The following is a 17,447-nucleotide window of genomic DNA, read 5'->3' on the forward strand; positions in this document are numbered from 1 at the left end:
ATTTGGTTCTGTGAATAGTCTTATGTCTGCTTGTTGTAGGATAATTATTTTTCATAGAACAGTGTACTTCACCTGGAAGCAGTTGTGCTTGAATCATAATTGCTCACTTATTAGCTGAGTGCTTCCCATTTCTTTTACAGTGTTGTGACTTTTTTTCCTCCTTGGGCCTCTTAGAGATTTAAATAATACTTAAGAGCTAGTGGCAGAAAGGTAATTAAAACTCTAGTTTTGTCTGTGCTTTGGATGGGGAGTCTTTTATTGCTCACCTGAATTCAACTTCACTGCCATCAAGGAGAGGTATAAATCACTTCCTGTAAGACTACTTAAAACTTAGTTTTTAATATCTTTTTTATTAAAAAGTTTTTCCTCTTGTTTTTAAGGCCTTGGACAGAAAGGAAGTGCTCTAATGGAACTTAGGCTGCATTTTAGAACAGGTGATTTTCTTAAATCCTCAGGACTGCACATTCAGCCCTCTCTTCTGTGTGTCTTGTTGCATTTTATTTCAAAGCACACTATTTGGCAGGTATAGTGAGAGTGTTTGCATAATACAGCAGGAAAACAAAGAGAAGTGAATTAAGTGTTGTACAGGAATAATTTACATAGAGTTCCAAATCCCTGGTATAGTTTGTTCAAGGACCAGAATCAAGACAATCTTAGCTTTATAATTCTTCCTTCCAGGATGAACTGGGGAAGGAAGTGCTAGTTTTCAATAGTTTGTTCTGTCCTGTTAAACTTGATTTCCAAAGGCCAATATATTCAACCTGTCTTCATTTCCTGGTGTTATCTGAAATCTAATTTTTGATAGTAAATTTGAAAGAGAGTTCCATTAAAGTATTTGACTGGAAAACCTCTGTTTGTCTTGTGGTGTAGTGTGCACTTAGCAATAAATTCATGCAAAGGGGAGATCTTCTCATTTATCTAGGGAAAAAGGCTCTCCCTAGAGTTTACAGTGGATTAAAGAAGATGAAATACTGGAAGCTGAGATCAAAACATTTGCAGAACAGATTATTTTTTCTGTATTTGAGTAAATATGTACGCTAATGGCTTTCCACCATTCTTTTGTGTAAGGGAAAACTTTATATTAATGAAGCTTGCTTGCATATGTAAATGTAAGAAAAGCAGATTGATTTTATTGTTGCAGTTGTTCAGAAAAACAGGCCTCCATTCTGATAAAATTTCCCAGCTACTGCTTACTAGCATTCATTTAAATTTGTATACTGTAGTAAAATCTACTAGGTTTAATGCTTTTTTGAAATCATGTTCAATGAATTAATCTGATTTTCTACCTTTTCTTTCTGTCAGCTTTGGCGTGTAGTCATTACAGTTGTGCACTTTTGCTGCAAGATTCCTTCCTTGTTAGTCAAAGATAATTTTTGCTATAAACTTTCCACATTATAATGAAATCCATATTCCTGCAGAAAAGCCAGACACATTAAGATGGTCAGGTGTAGTGGTGCAGAGGATTTGGTGGCGGATACCTCTGGCCCAGTCAAGTAATTCAACACATTTTTATTGCTAAATTACGTGCATTTCAGGTAATTTTCCATTACCCAAATACTATGCATTATTGAATTGAATAATAAATATTGAATTAGAGAAAGAATAGTTATATAAAATATGTCATTTTTGAGATAGTTAAACCCAAGTGAATGGTGATTGTCTCCTTTCTTTAAACAGAATTTACAGTGCAGTAGTTTGAAAACTTGCAAGATATCACTGGGCAACCACTTATGTTTAAGGTTCTGATCTAGAGTTTACTGAGGCCAGAGGTAGTACTTTACTAACTGGGAAATTTTAGTTGGATTGAGTAACCATATGCTTTTATTCTATATGATGAAATAGGCTTGACTTTTAAAAGGGCCAAGAATTATGTTATGTAAATAACTCTAATGAATTTTAGCGTATGAATACCTTGCTTGAGGAAAGTTACAAATATTTGATTCAAGACCTGTTTTTCTTCCGCCTTGGCTTTGGTGTATTAAGGCAGTGAAAATATATTTAACAAACAGTAAAATTCTCATTTGGATCAACCAAAAACTTGAGATAATTAATTTTTTTTCATAGACTGTATTGGATAATATTACAAGAGTAAAGTTTGGGAAGGGCTTTTGTTTTGTAATAGTTGTGTGTGTGTGTATATATATAGATATCTATAAAGTCCATAGGAAAATGGATTTTAACTACATTGTCTTTGTTGCTATGGAGATTAGGACTGGAATTATATTATGTGTGATTTAAATGTAGGAAGTGCCTGGGATTTTGGTGTTTATTGCTTTACAGAAATCACTTCTGTGCTAGGATTGGTTTAAGATTTTTTTTCCTATAGTGGTGAGTATCTATTAATGGATGTAGTGTAGTTTGAGTACTCAAAAATGAGAAATTATTTTACACTTATAAGTTTATGAGCATATATACATCTTGTGATGTTTATACACGAAGATGCGACAAAATGCTGGTTCAGACAATTCTGTTTCATTGTTTGCATTACTTGAGAGTTAGTATTCATATATAAACACACAATTGAGTTTGTTGCTGTGCCAGTAATTTTTCCTAGTCTGTATCTCCAAATACTAAGAAAAAATAAATATTGAAGTTGTTAGTCTTCATCGATTTGAACTTTAATTTTTTTTCCTGGAATTTAATAGTTATTTACAGTAAACACATATTTCTCTTCTAGCTATTGCATCAGTAAGTGACCCAGGAAATTACACTTCACTTTCTGATTTGTCTTCCTATTACAGGCAAACTCAAATCTCTTGCTTCCTGCACCATCATCTCTGTCGCCGCACTCCAAGCTAAGGCTATCGGGTGCTCTGAGTCTTCCACTGAATCCTCTGTATTCTTTCACTGCTGAAAGTGGTAAGTTTCTTTATTTCTTCACTCTTTGTACAGAAGGGGTGATAACTTCTATGAGAATTTTTTTATTTTCTGCCTTTTAAAATTTTGCTGTGCAGCTCTTCCAGGGACTAACCCAGTTTTGTTATATGTGATACTGTTTTAAGTCCAGTGTGATACAGTCCAATGCTGATGCATGTTTCTTTGTAAAATTTTTCTTTATTTAAGCTGTACACCTATTTATTAGTGCTGTAAATTCATAGAAGAGGATGAGATTGCTAGCTTTTCTTAATTTAATATTTTGATAATATTTGAATGCTTTCTGAAATATCTTAAACGTGGGCATTCAAAAAGAATAGGATTTAAAAACATATATACTACTACAAAACCTTAGTACTTGATAGTCTATTTGCAGCTGTTTTTAATCTATTTTTAGATATTTTTTTTTCCCTAAAGACGTTTTATATTAAAGATTTGGAGAAAAAGGTAAGCAATGCAATTATGTACATTTGTGATGCTTACTTTGCTAATAATATCTATTTCAGTGATAATCACAGTATTTAATAATAAAATTTATAATTTCATGCCATTTTTTCTGGGCACCTGTAAAATAAGACAGAAAATTGGCACCTTAATTTCAAAGTGTTTTTGTTTTGTATCCTTGAGAGGAGTAAAAAGAATTCCAGAGGGAGGGTGGAATATATAATGAAATAAAAACACATAATAGAGATTTAAAATGTAGATAGTAAAGATAGGAATAATCTCTATAATTATATAGAATTATCTCCTAAAGGCAGACAATTTTTTTCGCAAATGAAGTTATGATTACTTTTACTGAGCAGCTGGGGAAATGGTCCTTAGCATGGTCTAAAAGATAGACCACTGGTCTCAGAATCACTTTTAGTCACTAATTCACAATGCAAATGGCCATACACCAATTAACTAGTATTTTTATTGTCTACCTAAACAAAAGAGCTTGGAGCCATAATAATATTCATCTGTTGCTAATGGATACATGTTATTTCCGCTGTGTGTGAATCTCACAGAGGCAGTAGAACACATATGCTTACAAATTTTGAACACCCAAAGTAAGTGGACCAACCCTTTAAAGAACATTAACATATGCTTTTAAGTCGTTCTACATGGCTATTCCTAGTATTGCTTAAACCAAGTAATTCTGTTTTCTTGAATTTCAGTTTATGCAGAAGCACAGATAAAAATGTTGATCGTGACTTCCTAAGTAGCATGAGGGAACATAGGTGTATGTTACAGCTGTGTATGAACACTCTCAATGTTTTTGTTTCCAAAGCTGATCTCTACTTCCAGGATGATCCACAGGTACAGGAAAGTATTTATACCAGGGAAGCATAGTAAAATAGGAAACATAGTTAAGAAGAAGCCGTGTGAACAGGAATATTTTTAAGGGAAAGCAACCATAAAAATACTAATGGGCAACAATTAAAATAGATTTTTCTATAAGAAAATATTTTAAAATTGTGAAATACTTCTCTGTTGTTTTGTGGGCCTCCAGGTTGTTCTATTGTGGTAGACTTGTTTTCAGTGAAACATGAAAAAGATTTACTTATCTATTTCATCATTCCCCATTGGTTATAAACTGTGAAGATAAGTGCTGGTGTTCATAGGTCCTAACTGCCAGATAAATTTTGCTTTTGAATAATAGATAATCTGTACTTAAATGTTTGTATTGATTTATTGATTGTGCTGTGAGGACAGAACCTTTATTTTCTGTGTTGGTTTTATTTACAAAATATATTTTCATTTTGTACTTATTTTAATTGGGATGTTGCATTGTTAGCAATGGCCTGTACTAGAGATCCAGCAGATGGTTCCATATTCCTGAAGGTTATGTTGACAGTTCAGTTCTGTCACCTTTTACTGTGCATTTAGTGCTTCTTAAAGCAAAATGCAGAATTCCCATTTACATGTATAAAGCTCTGTTAGCAGGATTTTTAACCACGTAACTGGTGTATGTGCATGCTCTAATAGTTTGGTAAGGTGGTAGCCGATATCTTGTAGTATGGGGAGTGTAGCAGCCTGAATATATGCAGCCCTTTCTTTTTAAAGGACAGTTTAATTGTCTCAGTCTTGCCTGAGGTAGGAAGCAGTGGAAAAGCAGTGTTTCCATCTATGTGCTGTATGGGCAGTAGCAGTAATACAGCAGATCTTTCCTGACGTTTAAATCTTTTCATATCCAGATACATTTGCAGAATTAGCTATTTGTGACTTTGTAATATAATACTTCAAATAAAAGTAATGCTCACTGCTATGGCTTTTAAATATGTATGTTCATTTTGACAAATGGGTTCTGTACACCCTGACATATCGTGTGCTTTGGCTTTTCTTCAAGTGCATAATTTCACAGATTTATAGATTTTAACAAAGCCCCAGCCTTATTCTGCTATTTATTCTATTTCCCCACTTCCCTCAAGAATAGTTAGCTCATGGATGCCAAGGCAGGACTGCCTTTGTTTCCAACCAGTTTGCTCTAAATAATGTAATTAATTGTTTAATTATCTGATAGAGAGCTTCAGTATCTTTCTCAATGACAGAATATTCTCTATGTGAGATGAGTAAAGACAAGATCATGATATTATTGACCATGGAGCTCAACCCTCCTCCTTATAGTGGATTCACCTAGAGCTCAGGGACTGTATCCATTTGGGTTTTGAATATCTCTAAGGATGGAGACTCTAAAACATCTCTGGACAACCTATTGCAATATTGCAATATGTGATGGTTCTCACATGAAAGAATTATTATTAAAATTAACATTTTAATTATGTTGAAATTATATTTTGTGTATTTCAGTCTGCTTTGGTACATGGGATTATTTCTCCCCTAGTTCAGGACTTGGCATTTCCCATTGTTGAGCTTCCAGAGGTTCTTGTTGGCCCATTTGTGTGCGTTGTCAAGGCGCCTCTGAATGGCAGCATGTTCCTCTGTTGTATCAGCTCCTCCTCCCAGATTTTTCTCATCTGCAAATTCATTGAGGATGCACTCAGTCTTGTCATCCAGGTCATTAATGGAGAGGTTCAAATGTGGACACCAGTACTGACCTGTGGAGTGTACCACTGGTCTAAAGTCTCCAGTTAGGTTTCATGTGAATGGTTACAAGCCTCTAAACTCTTCAACTCAGCCAGCTTCCAGTCCGCTGCACTGTCTGTTTTACACAGTGCCCACCTGAGCTGTTCATCTGTGGAAATGTTATGGGGGACAGTGTTGAAAGTTTTGCCAAATTCAAAGTTAACACCATTTACTGTTTTCCCATTGATTCTGTGCAGTGCTGTGCAAGAGAGAGTTTGGTCAAGAGTGTGGTTAGAATTACTAGAAAAACATAATGAATTTTGTCAAATAGTAATTAGCAAATAAGTGCCACGAAGCAGGTACAACATGGATCCACTTAGTTTTATGTGTTACATATAAAGCATTTCATTAGAGACATTTCATCAGATTTAACAGAATTAGCTAAAGAAAATGTGTGTTGTGTGCCTTCCTCTCACAAAGTTTGTTTAAAATTTGAGGGAAAGGTGTGGAATTTAGATTTTCTTACTGTCTGTCATGACGACCTGTTTGCTGAAATTTTTCATCGGGATTGTGACTCATTTTACGACATCAGAATAATTTTTGTGTCTGCCTCAGTATAGTTGTACCTGTGCTCATAACAATGTCAGTAATTTTGAAAAGTCTGCTAGATATTTGTCTTTGGAGAAAGTCATCCCCTTTGGGTTTTACATTTGTAGTTTAGATTCACAAAGTCTTATGGGTGTTTAGTACTGTCAGGAATCTGTCCCTAGAGGTATGTAATATTTAAGGTTGCTGAACTTATGTAGAGGTATGTAATATTTAAGGTTGCTGAACTTATGTTCTTCTTCCTTTGCTTTCCTTTTTTTTTTTTTTTTTTTTTCCTACCTTGGAAATGCAATTTGATTGAGATCTGTCTTTGATAGTCAGAATTGAGGTTTTATCTTGCCTGTGCTGTATGGCCCTGGCTATGCTCATGCTTAGAGCCAGTTTTATCATACCTGGCCTGTAGTGATGTTCTGCAGCACTGTATTGTAGCATTATCCAGAACTTTGTCTTAAACATTCCTGTCTCTTTCTTCTCATATCCTCCTCTTTCATAACTTCTTCCAGGATGACCCATTTCCCAGTTGTTATTTTTTTAACAAATAGAGAAGTAGCAAAACCTCCAGATTTTCAATTGCTCATTCTAGCTCACAGACATTAAAATCCCCTGTGGAAAATTTTGTTTGCCTTTCCTCCTTAAGACTGTGAGTATCTTTGGACAGTGAAATCACCTTCCTATGAGACACTGTTTTGGAGGTCTGTGGCATGCCATGAAAGAAATATCCGGTATCTTTGGGCTTTATTCAACAGTGATTTTTCAGTAGCTACCATAATGTTCAGGACATGCTTTCTAAAATAAGTTTAGGTTTTAAGTCATTGTAATTAACAGTGACCCTAATTGTTAATTATGTGGGAGATTGAAGCTTGACTATAAATACTACACAGATCTGTTCACTGAAATTTGGACTTCAATAGAACCAGTTAATTAAACTTGCTCTTAAAAATTAATTACGTATGTGCTAGAAACGTGATGGTTCTTGTATCTTTAAAGAAAATCTCAAAAACAAAAAACACAACATTTTGGCAGGGTTGAGAACAATTAGAAATTTTCTCTCCATTAACACAACTGACAGTCAAAGGTGTTTTCCACCTATATAAAGGGAAAGCTTCAAAGCACTCTTTATTACTCTCTAAAAAAATTAACAAAACTGACTTCATATTTAAGTCCTCTGTTACATTTGATAGTCTATTTAAAACTGCTTATTTCAGTCCCAAGCAGATGGTGAAATAGATTTCTACATAAAGATATCGGAAATATTAATGCATCAGTTAAATGTTCTTAAAATACATTTTTTTATTCTTGGGGGGTTTTTTTTAGAATCAGAAAAAGGAGGTACAATTTTGCTACACCAAGTAGCAAAATTCACATCGTGGAGAGATGCTGCAGAAATGCATGTCAAAAGTTGCAGTGTCATATGTATGTTAAATCATTTACCCCCCCCCCCCCCCCCCCCCCCCAGTATTTCATACTTTCTCCCCAACTCTGTAACATCTGTCCTTCAGTACTGCAACAGCCCTGAAGGAATTGGATGGACTTGTTTGGGTTTTTTGGTAGCTATATGCCTTTCACATAATTTTGTGCCACTCAAGGAAGAATCTCTACAGAAAGCTTGTTCAGTGTTGCCTTATTCTTTTCATCTTTTACTGAGAAACTCTTAGGGGAAATAAGACTTACACAAGGTGTAATTGAACATGTATCAAATGAACAATTTAGTTCAATTTTGTTAGTGTAATAACTTATTTTTTTTCTAATTTTAGAATAATCATTAACAAAATATTCCAAACAGATACTAAAAAACAACAAGAGTATATATTAATAGAAGAGTGCATGTATGTGAACTATATGGTCCAAGTATAGGATGAAGTACAGTATTTGTAGTACCTCGTGAAAGAGGTGATTGAAAGATTTGAAGATGACTAAAAGAAGCCATGTGGTACAGGCGGCAGCATTGCCATCTTCCCTGCACTACTGTGCTGGAAATATGTAATTTTAGGGTGGAGGAATGTTTTTGTTTAGAGGGGGTGCCCTTTGGAGAAATCAAGCAAATTGAATGGCACATGGATCACTGAAAACATACTTTTTTTGTTCCTAGCATATTAGTGTTAATATTGTATTTTAACAAATCATATTTTAACATAGGAGTGAAATATCTTCCTATACAGTTTTTAAGAGAAATGTCTTGAGTATGTATAAAAGACTTCTTGCTAAGAATATAAACACAAGAAAATAACTCAATTTTGTTTTGAAAGGATATTGGGTATATCTGTTCCTTGTTGAATTGTAATGTATGCTGCCTCATTAGCTTGCCCAGCAGCTTCATTTAGATTTGCTGTGATGGTGAAAGCAATTAAGCTAGCAGGGCTGCACAGATCAGAGCTATGGAAATGCTGTAGCAATTTGTCATAATGTCTAAGTTCCATTGACATTTTTCTTTTTATCCCCACATCTTAAAATTAGGGCAGAAACGTTATGGTGAAGAGAACCAAATACACACCTAAAACTGGTTCAGAACCCACACTATTACTTGAAAGTGGTGTGAGTGTAGTACAATCTGCTACAGGGCATGATAGGGAACTAATTTTACTTTATTTTTTATTTATGAAAAAACTTACAAAAGGGAAGTAGGTAATGTATAATGATTTCACAAAGTTTCTCAATTTCATTAACATTGGTGAGTCTGCTGGTCTTTTTTTGTGTTCTTGATTGAGAAAATAATGATGTTATGAGGCCTGTGCAAAATTGTTTAGTAGTCTTTCCATTGTTTGCCTGATCTGTTTATCTTTTCCGTTTATTCTTGCTACTATTACTCCCTCCTCCTTCTACAGAGGAAGAAATGCAAATTCCCCCTTCACTAAGGGATATTCCTAGTGGCCTTGCTCAGACAGTGCAGTGAGCAAAATATGTTTTGATAGCACTCTGCTACCCATGGAGTCTGGGGCTGGACAGAAATGCAGAACACTTTCAGTGTGTGCTATAGAGGTGCTGCCAACATAGGAAGTGATGCATGAGAATAAATGCTTGTGGAGTGGTTAGCTTCCTGCAAGCTGCAATCTGCTGCTAGTAGATTGTGTCATGTGTTTGAAAAAGGGGAATGTGCATCAAGATGAAAGAAATAAGTGCCTAGTACTTGTCTCTCACTTTGCAGTTATATTTCTATGGTCTTATGCAGTTTGATGTCTTCCTGCTCTGTCACATATCTGAAGAACTAATTCTTCCTGACACACTTTTCAGAAATTTAAACTTCAAAAAATTCTTAAGAGGCCTGTTCTTACATTTTTATGGGGATGGATTTTTTGAAAATGTGATCCTTTTCATTTAATTATTCTAATGGGACACTGATGCCAAAAAACTTAAGAATTTTGCCTAGTAGTTTCTTTTACATTCTTAAACGTAGAAATGTGAGTTGCTTTCTGTTATTGCAATAAATATTTTATTGCTACTTTGAAGAATTCTCACATTTTCTGTAATTTGTAGGATGTAATTGATTTGAACTCTGTGACTGGATCAAGTATGTATGCTTTCTTTCTTTTGGAAACTGAATTACTTAAACATCCCCACCGCCACTTGGTCCTAAATAATAGATGACAATAATGATAGCAATAATGCAGAATACTAGCATGTAGTTTTTGAGTATATTATTCTGTTGTGAGATTTTTTTCCTTCTATTAATCAAAGATAAACATACCTTTATAGTCATTACAAGCCTTTGTTTTAATTAAACATTACTGCATAGTCACTGAGTATTTATTACAATTAATTAAGTTTTAGATCCAGTTAATGGATTTTCTCTTTATTTTTAAAAAGTTGGTAGGAGAACTCGGTAGAGAGAAATCACCAGCTCAACACCACAGATCAGCTCTCAGCAAGTGTCAACTGATGTAATTACACTGTTTGCTTAAAGTATTTTTACCATAAGCAGAAGAGCATCAAGTCTAAAGTACTATTTTTATATATGTCTATTAATTTGAATGGGAACTCCCCTGGGGAAAATGATCATTCATTTTAAGATATTCAGGTCTCTCACTTTGACTTAAGGGAAATGTGTAAGAGAAGGGAGAAAGAAAGAAAATAAAACTTTTTTCATTATTATTTGCTTATAACGCTAGGGAAGAACTGAAAAATACAGCTTACAGATATTTTTCTCTAAGTTAGTTTTCTTTTAAAACAATAGGAATATCTATCACAAGATGTTATTGTTATTTTTTATACCTCCTTTTATAACCTCTTTGGCTATACCATTTACATTTTGAAGTAGCTGTGACTCAGTTTCTTCAGTGCAAATAGATTACAAAGGCTCATGATGTTCCAGCTTACAGCTGACTTTGGCAGTAAATAAAAATCAAGAGTATCGGGACACGCCTGTGCCTTCATCATGGCTTACAGGCAGCTCAGGCCATTCTGCAGGAGAAGGAGCTTCCTCAGAGCTCTGTGACCCTGCTGTGCTGCCCACATCATTGGACTCAGTTCTGGCTCAAGGCACAAATACAGGACCTTGTCTTTAGAAGAGCTGGGTGTTTACATTTAAAAAATGAATAGTAAAAATTATTTTTAAATTTGAAAACATAAATTTTATAAATTGATTCATCTAACCACAAAGATGTTCCAATAGAATAGTAAAGACAGAGAGACATAACCATTAACATTAATGACAGTCTAGTTCTTCTATTGTAAAAGGTTGCTTATCCAGTTTCTTCTATCTGATTGATAAGATGTTATAAATGTCAGAAGAGTTTGTATTTTCTAGTTAAACTTGCTAGAATTGTTTATACTGAGATCAAAGATACACATGTTCCTTTTTTATATGTTCTTTCTCATATTTCTTCTAGGTAAGTTAATTAAAATATTTCTCTAAAAATTACACTAAATGCTGAGCACAATAACAGCAATCTTTGAAGACTCCAAAAACTTTATCTAAAGAACACCATTTATATTTACTTGAAATTGGTGTATGTTAGGGTAATTACTGCTGAGCCTTCAGGCTAAAGGAAGTATTCTCAGCCAAATTATACAAGGGTGTGGATTAAATGAAGCATTACTCTCTGCTTGGCAGCAGTGGATATAGATTGCAAAATCAGGGTGTGACGTAGTACTGTGGTAAGTCTCTGCCAAAAGAGATTTGGCCTAAGTGTGCCCTTACTTTCTCAGTTTTGTGGATCCTAAAACAACTGAATCTAATTAATTCCTAAGTTGAGAAGTCCTGTTAACTGTTTTCACTCTGAACTTGTCTGTAATTTTGGGCTATTGAGCCATGAGACAACATGCTTGAATGAAATTTCAGTTGGTCAGAGAGAGGGAAACAATCCTTCTGCAAAGGACTGTGCAGTCCTCTTGTCCAGCAGAAAACTCACATCAGCAAGGATGCTGTCTGTACAGCAGTAACAGGAGTGAATAAAATGGGGAAATTGATCCCTGCTTGTATTGCTCCAATCCTTCTGTTCCTGTAATTTACAGAGGAGCTGGGAGGACAATGCAAAAGCCCCAGTAGCAGCCATGGTGCACAGGAGGGAACCAGCTCCATCTCCCAAGAGGAGACCAAAGTACTTTGACTTCATTGCTGGTTTTGACAAATTAGCAAATCCTAAGTGCATTAAAAAAAAAAAAAATCTATGTTTTAAACATACATTATCCATCCCATTTTGGTACACATGCACACTTTTTCAACTGCTTTAAAAAGCCTTTGCTAATTTTGTTGATAGATATTTATGTGTGAAGCAATTAAACTTCCATGGATTCATATGCACCTTGTCACATTTGTTGTTGAAGCACTGATTTCAGTGAGAACAAACCTCCCTGACACGATTAATTCTATCACCATAACACCTTTTAAGTTAACATTGAGTATATCTGGTCTGTAGTGTGCTCTGCAGCAGATTGTGGTACTGATGCAGTTTGGTCATTGTAGTTTGATATGGATCATGTTGATGCTGTAGAAAGTGATGCTAGAGGATGGTGGCTTGGGAAAGCATTAAGAAGGCAGAAGGCAGGTGCAGAGAAGTGAGGGCTTCTATAGGTGTGTAACTCAGACATTGCTGTTGTCACACAGTAGTTTGCTGTTATATACCTCAATGTGCTGCCTTCATCCAGGTGAAATGAGAGCTTCATGAAGCCTGCATGCTCATTGTTAACTTGCTTTCTTGCTCGCTGGAGGCTGTAAGGAACAGTGACTCGTTCCTTGCTGGCCTCAAATGAAGCGTTAGAATTCTCTTAGAACTCTGCCTCTGAAAACCTGTATTTGGGTGTTTTTTGCAACCTTATGGCATGCAGTGAAGGATTGTAGAGGTTCCTTTCTCATGTTTTCCTCTTACAATTAAGGCTCAGTTTCTCCAGTTTTTACTTGCTGGCAAAGAAAAAAGATTCAAGTGACAAATAGGCAAATTCAAAAAAGCTCTGTTAGTGTCTCCCCTGCTCACTTGACCCAGGGCTCTGTTCTGGCTTGCTGGACAGTCTCTTTGCAGAAGGCTTTTACTCGACCATGTAACAGATAATATTTGACACTCTGTATCTCATCTAAAGATTGACTCCAGCATACTGCATCCCCATATGATTCAAGATTGCACATCCCCTTTTCCTGTCCTGTCAATCTCTACTCCAGCTGTCTATCTATGCTAGCTTCTGGTGCCTCATTGATTGGGGCTTTTTACAGATTAGCTGAAGGGTGTTGCAGTGGCATGTGTTGATACAGGTCTTTCTGCAATCCTTCCAGAGCCTGACTGGTTAAAGGAAGCAGACTGCTGCAGCTAATATGCCAAATAATAACATACAGAAAATTGGAGCTTCTTTCAAAATATGTGTTGAGCATCTCTTGGTGTGACAAATTGCCTAATGGCAATTTGAAATGGCGTGAGAATTCATTCACCAACTTCTGGTTGTCACTATGCACCTACAGAGCATAAGATTCACTTTGTGAGGTGGTGTAATTTTAGGTGAAGACCTTGAATAGGTTTCATTTTCCTACTTCCTGCATCTTTGAGTTTTCATTAATGGATAATCACATTTAAGCAGAGTTCACCTCTGTAGTAAAAAAGGATGAGCCTATCCTTAAAGTTGTGGAGGAGGGGGTTTGTGACTGTCTCTGTACAGAGAAGGTATCCATGAGGTGTGTCACCTCTTGTGCTTGTTCGGGAGAATGTAACAGAGTTATGCATGCTGCTAGTTGAAGAACTTGGTGTTGTGAGCTGGGCCCTAGCTAAAACCAAGCAGGTGTTTCTTTCCTATAAGGATTCCAAGCATGTTCTTGGAATTTTTCATTTTTGAAATAATTTAAAACAAAAGTTCTGAATATATATATTGATTAATTGATGGTGACTTTTCACCTTTTGTGTCCAGCAGTTCAATCTAATACAATGTATGTTCTTCTAAATTGTATTTGCTTCTGATTTGGCTGCTTCTGCATAAAAAACAGCAACAAGAGGAGGAGAAATATAGTTGTTCTACTGTTACTTGCAAGATTTGGGGTGTAGTGCCCACCTAATGCACATTTATAGCATATCACATCAAGTGTACCTTGATAACAGTACTTCATTGGAAATTTGTTTTCCTTCTGGTACAGAACATAAAGGAAACTTCCATCTTTTTACTACACACACATGTAAAGGATCTTCAGCAGTTGAAAATGTGGTTTCAATTAAGACTCTTCCTGCAAATCAGCTTTTCTTACCAAAACAATTTTCAGAGTAAGTTCCAGTAATCACTCAGAGAGAACAAGGTGTGTCCAGGGTTGTCTGTATTACCATTCTTGAGTTAATAATTGGCACGCAAACGTGTGCAAAAACCATCTAGGAAGGTTTACTGAATAAGGATATTAAAGCATGTACTTTGAGATTTCCAAACTTGAGTGTTACTGGACAATTTTCTATGGTTTTCAGTTGTTTGCTCCTTTTGAAGAAGCAAATGTTTGTAACAGTTGATGATGAAGTCAGTTTGAAACAAACTCAGATATTCATAATGCATAGAAATGGGTGATTCCTTTTAGAAAAGGCTATGGAGAAGAATTTCCTGTCCTTGAATATTCAGGCCTTAATCACTTCCCTCTTACTGATGGTTATGAAAACTTGCTGCTTTTGTGTGGGTTTTGGCTTATTGGAGATGCTGTATGAGTATAGTCAGTAGGGATTTTAGTTGAAGCTGGTAGTCAGACTAGAGAGGATGGGTCATATAATTAGGCTTACATGTTAAAGTAGTTTTTAAGAGTTTGCCACTACCTATGTGATGATGTGAAAAAAACTAGTATGGTATTGTATTAGGCACTTGTATTTCATGATACTGTAAAAAATACTTGTCAAATGCTATTTCTTCATTCAGAATTTAATTTTCATTATTGTGTTTGCATCTTTAGATTTACTGTGCAAATAGTCTTGCTTGCAAATTCCTATACAAACAAGGTACTAATTCACCGGATAGGACTGTTACTTCTACTTTCTCGCTGGCCACTGAGAGAAAAGTTTTACTGTTTCTAATCCTAGCTGTAGCATTTTGTGTTCCTGATTGAACCTTGTAGAGAATTCCGTTCCCTCCAGGATAATCCAGAGTTTTAGAAATATGATCTTAGCCTAAAGCTGGGCACAGCCACTCTTTATGAATCTGCCTATCTTGATTTGCCTTCTTTTACCTCACCTCTGATCAGGTACTGCTGTTGTAAATTAAAGGGAGTATTGCCTCCTAATTATGTTCAATGCAAACATTTTCCGTACTTTTTTTTTTTTTTCACGTTCCCCATCTACGACCCAAACATTCTAAAAATCCACTGCTGTAAAAGCAGTAACAGGTTGCTGTTGCATTCTAAAAAACTTTGCAAACCTTGTAGGTAAAGGAAACTGAAAAATCAATGTAATTTAGATCTGTGCCCAGTTGGATCTCTAGTGTGTTGCTTTAATGTTGGACATAACATTTCAGTATATTTTACTCTGTAACATATGATACCAATATTAGTCTTAAGTGCTTTTTCATATGTTATTTACAAGGAACTATATTCAGATTTTTGTTACCAAAGTGGTTGCAGGCCATTATTTTATTTTCCTATACAATTGGATACTAATTAGAAAGGGCTTTCTTATTAATACATGTTCTAATCACTGATATGTAGAAAAACCTTCTAAAAGTAGTTTATTAATAAATTTTCTGAAAACTCAAAAAAGTGTGTGTATGGGAAAATTCTCTTGGAGTAGCTTGGTTTCACCACACACATATTTCCATGAAATATCTGACTAATCTAATTTCTGAACTACAAAATGGAAAGTAAACTTGGGGGTGTATTTTAAAGACATGATCTATTTCTGAATATAGAAGTATGTTTGCTGTGAACTTTTTTCCTTACTCTTGACTTGAGGCAAAATTTAAAATCTTACGTAATGCTTTCCTGATACAGTGTTTGCCAATGGTCTTGCATTTTTTCAGGTTTGATAATGTATGAATTGTTTGGCTATTTCATAGAATTTTCTGGTAGCACTTTGTCAGAATTAATACTCAGTACTGGCTGAAAGTGCTGATGTCATAGAGAAAGTAGTGGCTATTCTGGTCATGATACAGACCTGAAATATCAAGCTGACTTATTTTTTCCAGCATATTGCACATGATGTTGGTGATACTATTTTACCTTGAATGTAAATGTTAGGAAAATGCTACATAAGCATTTACAAGATTTGAAATTTTTTGTAGATTTTTTTCCAGTCAAGATGTGATTTGACGTTGTGAGGCTTACTGGGTAATATAGAAATTCAGTAGTTTATGCAGTAACTGGTTGTTTTTACTTAGCTAAGAAGACTTTGCATAGCAAAAATGTGTTAATGGCTAATTTTGAAAGATATTTGTGGTATCCTAAGTATATTTTCTTACAGCTTTCCACTTGTAGAATGGCAAACTAATTTAAGTAACTCTTAGTAACTAGTCATTGCTGAATTCCTGTTGTGGGAAGAGCCATGTGAAAAAATTACTTTGTTTTCCTTCCTTGCATAATTTTCATTCTTTTTCTTTTATCTGTAGTTAAGTGTGTTTTTTTAAGGACACAAGTAGAGTTATGAGGTGATAAGATACTTGATTTTGAGAGTTGCAGATAGAGTTAAATTCTATTTAACTGTATGCAGATAGATTTAAATTCTTTTTAACTGTATTAATAAATAAAATTAAACTGTTCTACATATTTTTAGAAAGCAATAATAATAATAAAGCCTGCTTAAGAGCTCCAATTCCTCTGATTCAGGGAGGGTAATTTAAAGTAATTTAAAGAGGCAAAAATATTATTAAGCCCAAAAGTGAAGGTTGCTACTTCAGTGTTGGGCATCTACAACTCCAAGGGACTGCAGTTTTTATATTTTGTGAAGTATTTTTTGATAGGGACCACCACAAACTACATGTAATAGAATGCAAAATAAGTTTCTTTTCTATTTAGTTATAGATTGTTTGCTTTTAAATAGTCCAGGTGAGCTTAGCAAAACTAATAATGACTTTCTCAGGGTATCTGCAGCACTAGAAGAAAAATAACTCTTATTAATACAAAGAATGCGTCATAGTCTGCATTTTCCTTACATCTTTTTTATCTGCTATCTAAAGCTTGTAAATTATGCTGCCAATCTGATTTCACAAAGCTGATGTTATCTCTGGAGGCTTATTGATGTTTGCTGTAGAATCACCTTCTGTTCTCCAAGTTGTAGAAAGAAACAACTGGATACTATAACTTGTGCTCATTTTCAGTGATATCTACTGCCATTGTGATGTAATGTTAGAAGTTGTCATAAATTAGCACATTCCTGATTAGCATGAATTCAATAAATGTTCTTTACTTCAAAAGAATACTTGGGACACGTGCTACTACTTGCATTGTTTATATATGGTACTGTAGAAACTTAACATTTGCAAGAAAAATGTAAGATGATGGTTTGATAAGATTACTCAGAAATAATTAGGTGGGTGTGTAGGCTGCTAAATGTATTTGATTTTAATCTCTAATTAAAAAGTTGGATTTTTTAATT

The 17,447-nt window shown here is 35.0% G+C and overlaps 1 protein-coding gene across 4 annotated transcripts in view; it reads left to right on the top strand.

Annotated features, from left to right (window-relative positions):
• AHI1 (Abelson helper integration site 1) overlaps positions 1 to 17,447 on the top strand; it is an 83,700-nt gene that overhangs the window by 34,994 nt on the left and 31,259 nt on the right. For all 4 annotated transcript variants that reach the window (XM_026794138.2, XM_074537778.1, XM_026794139.2 and 1 more), the window contains one exon: positions 2,742 to 2,859. In XM_026794138.2, coding sequence (XP_026649939.2) covers positions 2,742 to 2,859 — 118 coding nt within the window. The remainder of the gene's footprint in view (positions 1 to 2,741; positions 2,860 to 17,447) is intronic.

The sequence above is a fragment of the Zonotrichia albicollis genome, chromosome 3 (assembly GCF_047830755.1).
Source record: "Zonotrichia albicollis isolate bZonAlb1 chromosome 3, bZonAlb1.hap1, whole genome shotgun sequence".
NCBI classification, from domain to species: domain Eukaryota; kingdom Metazoa; phylum Chordata; class Aves; order Passeriformes; family Passerellidae; genus Zonotrichia; species Zonotrichia albicollis.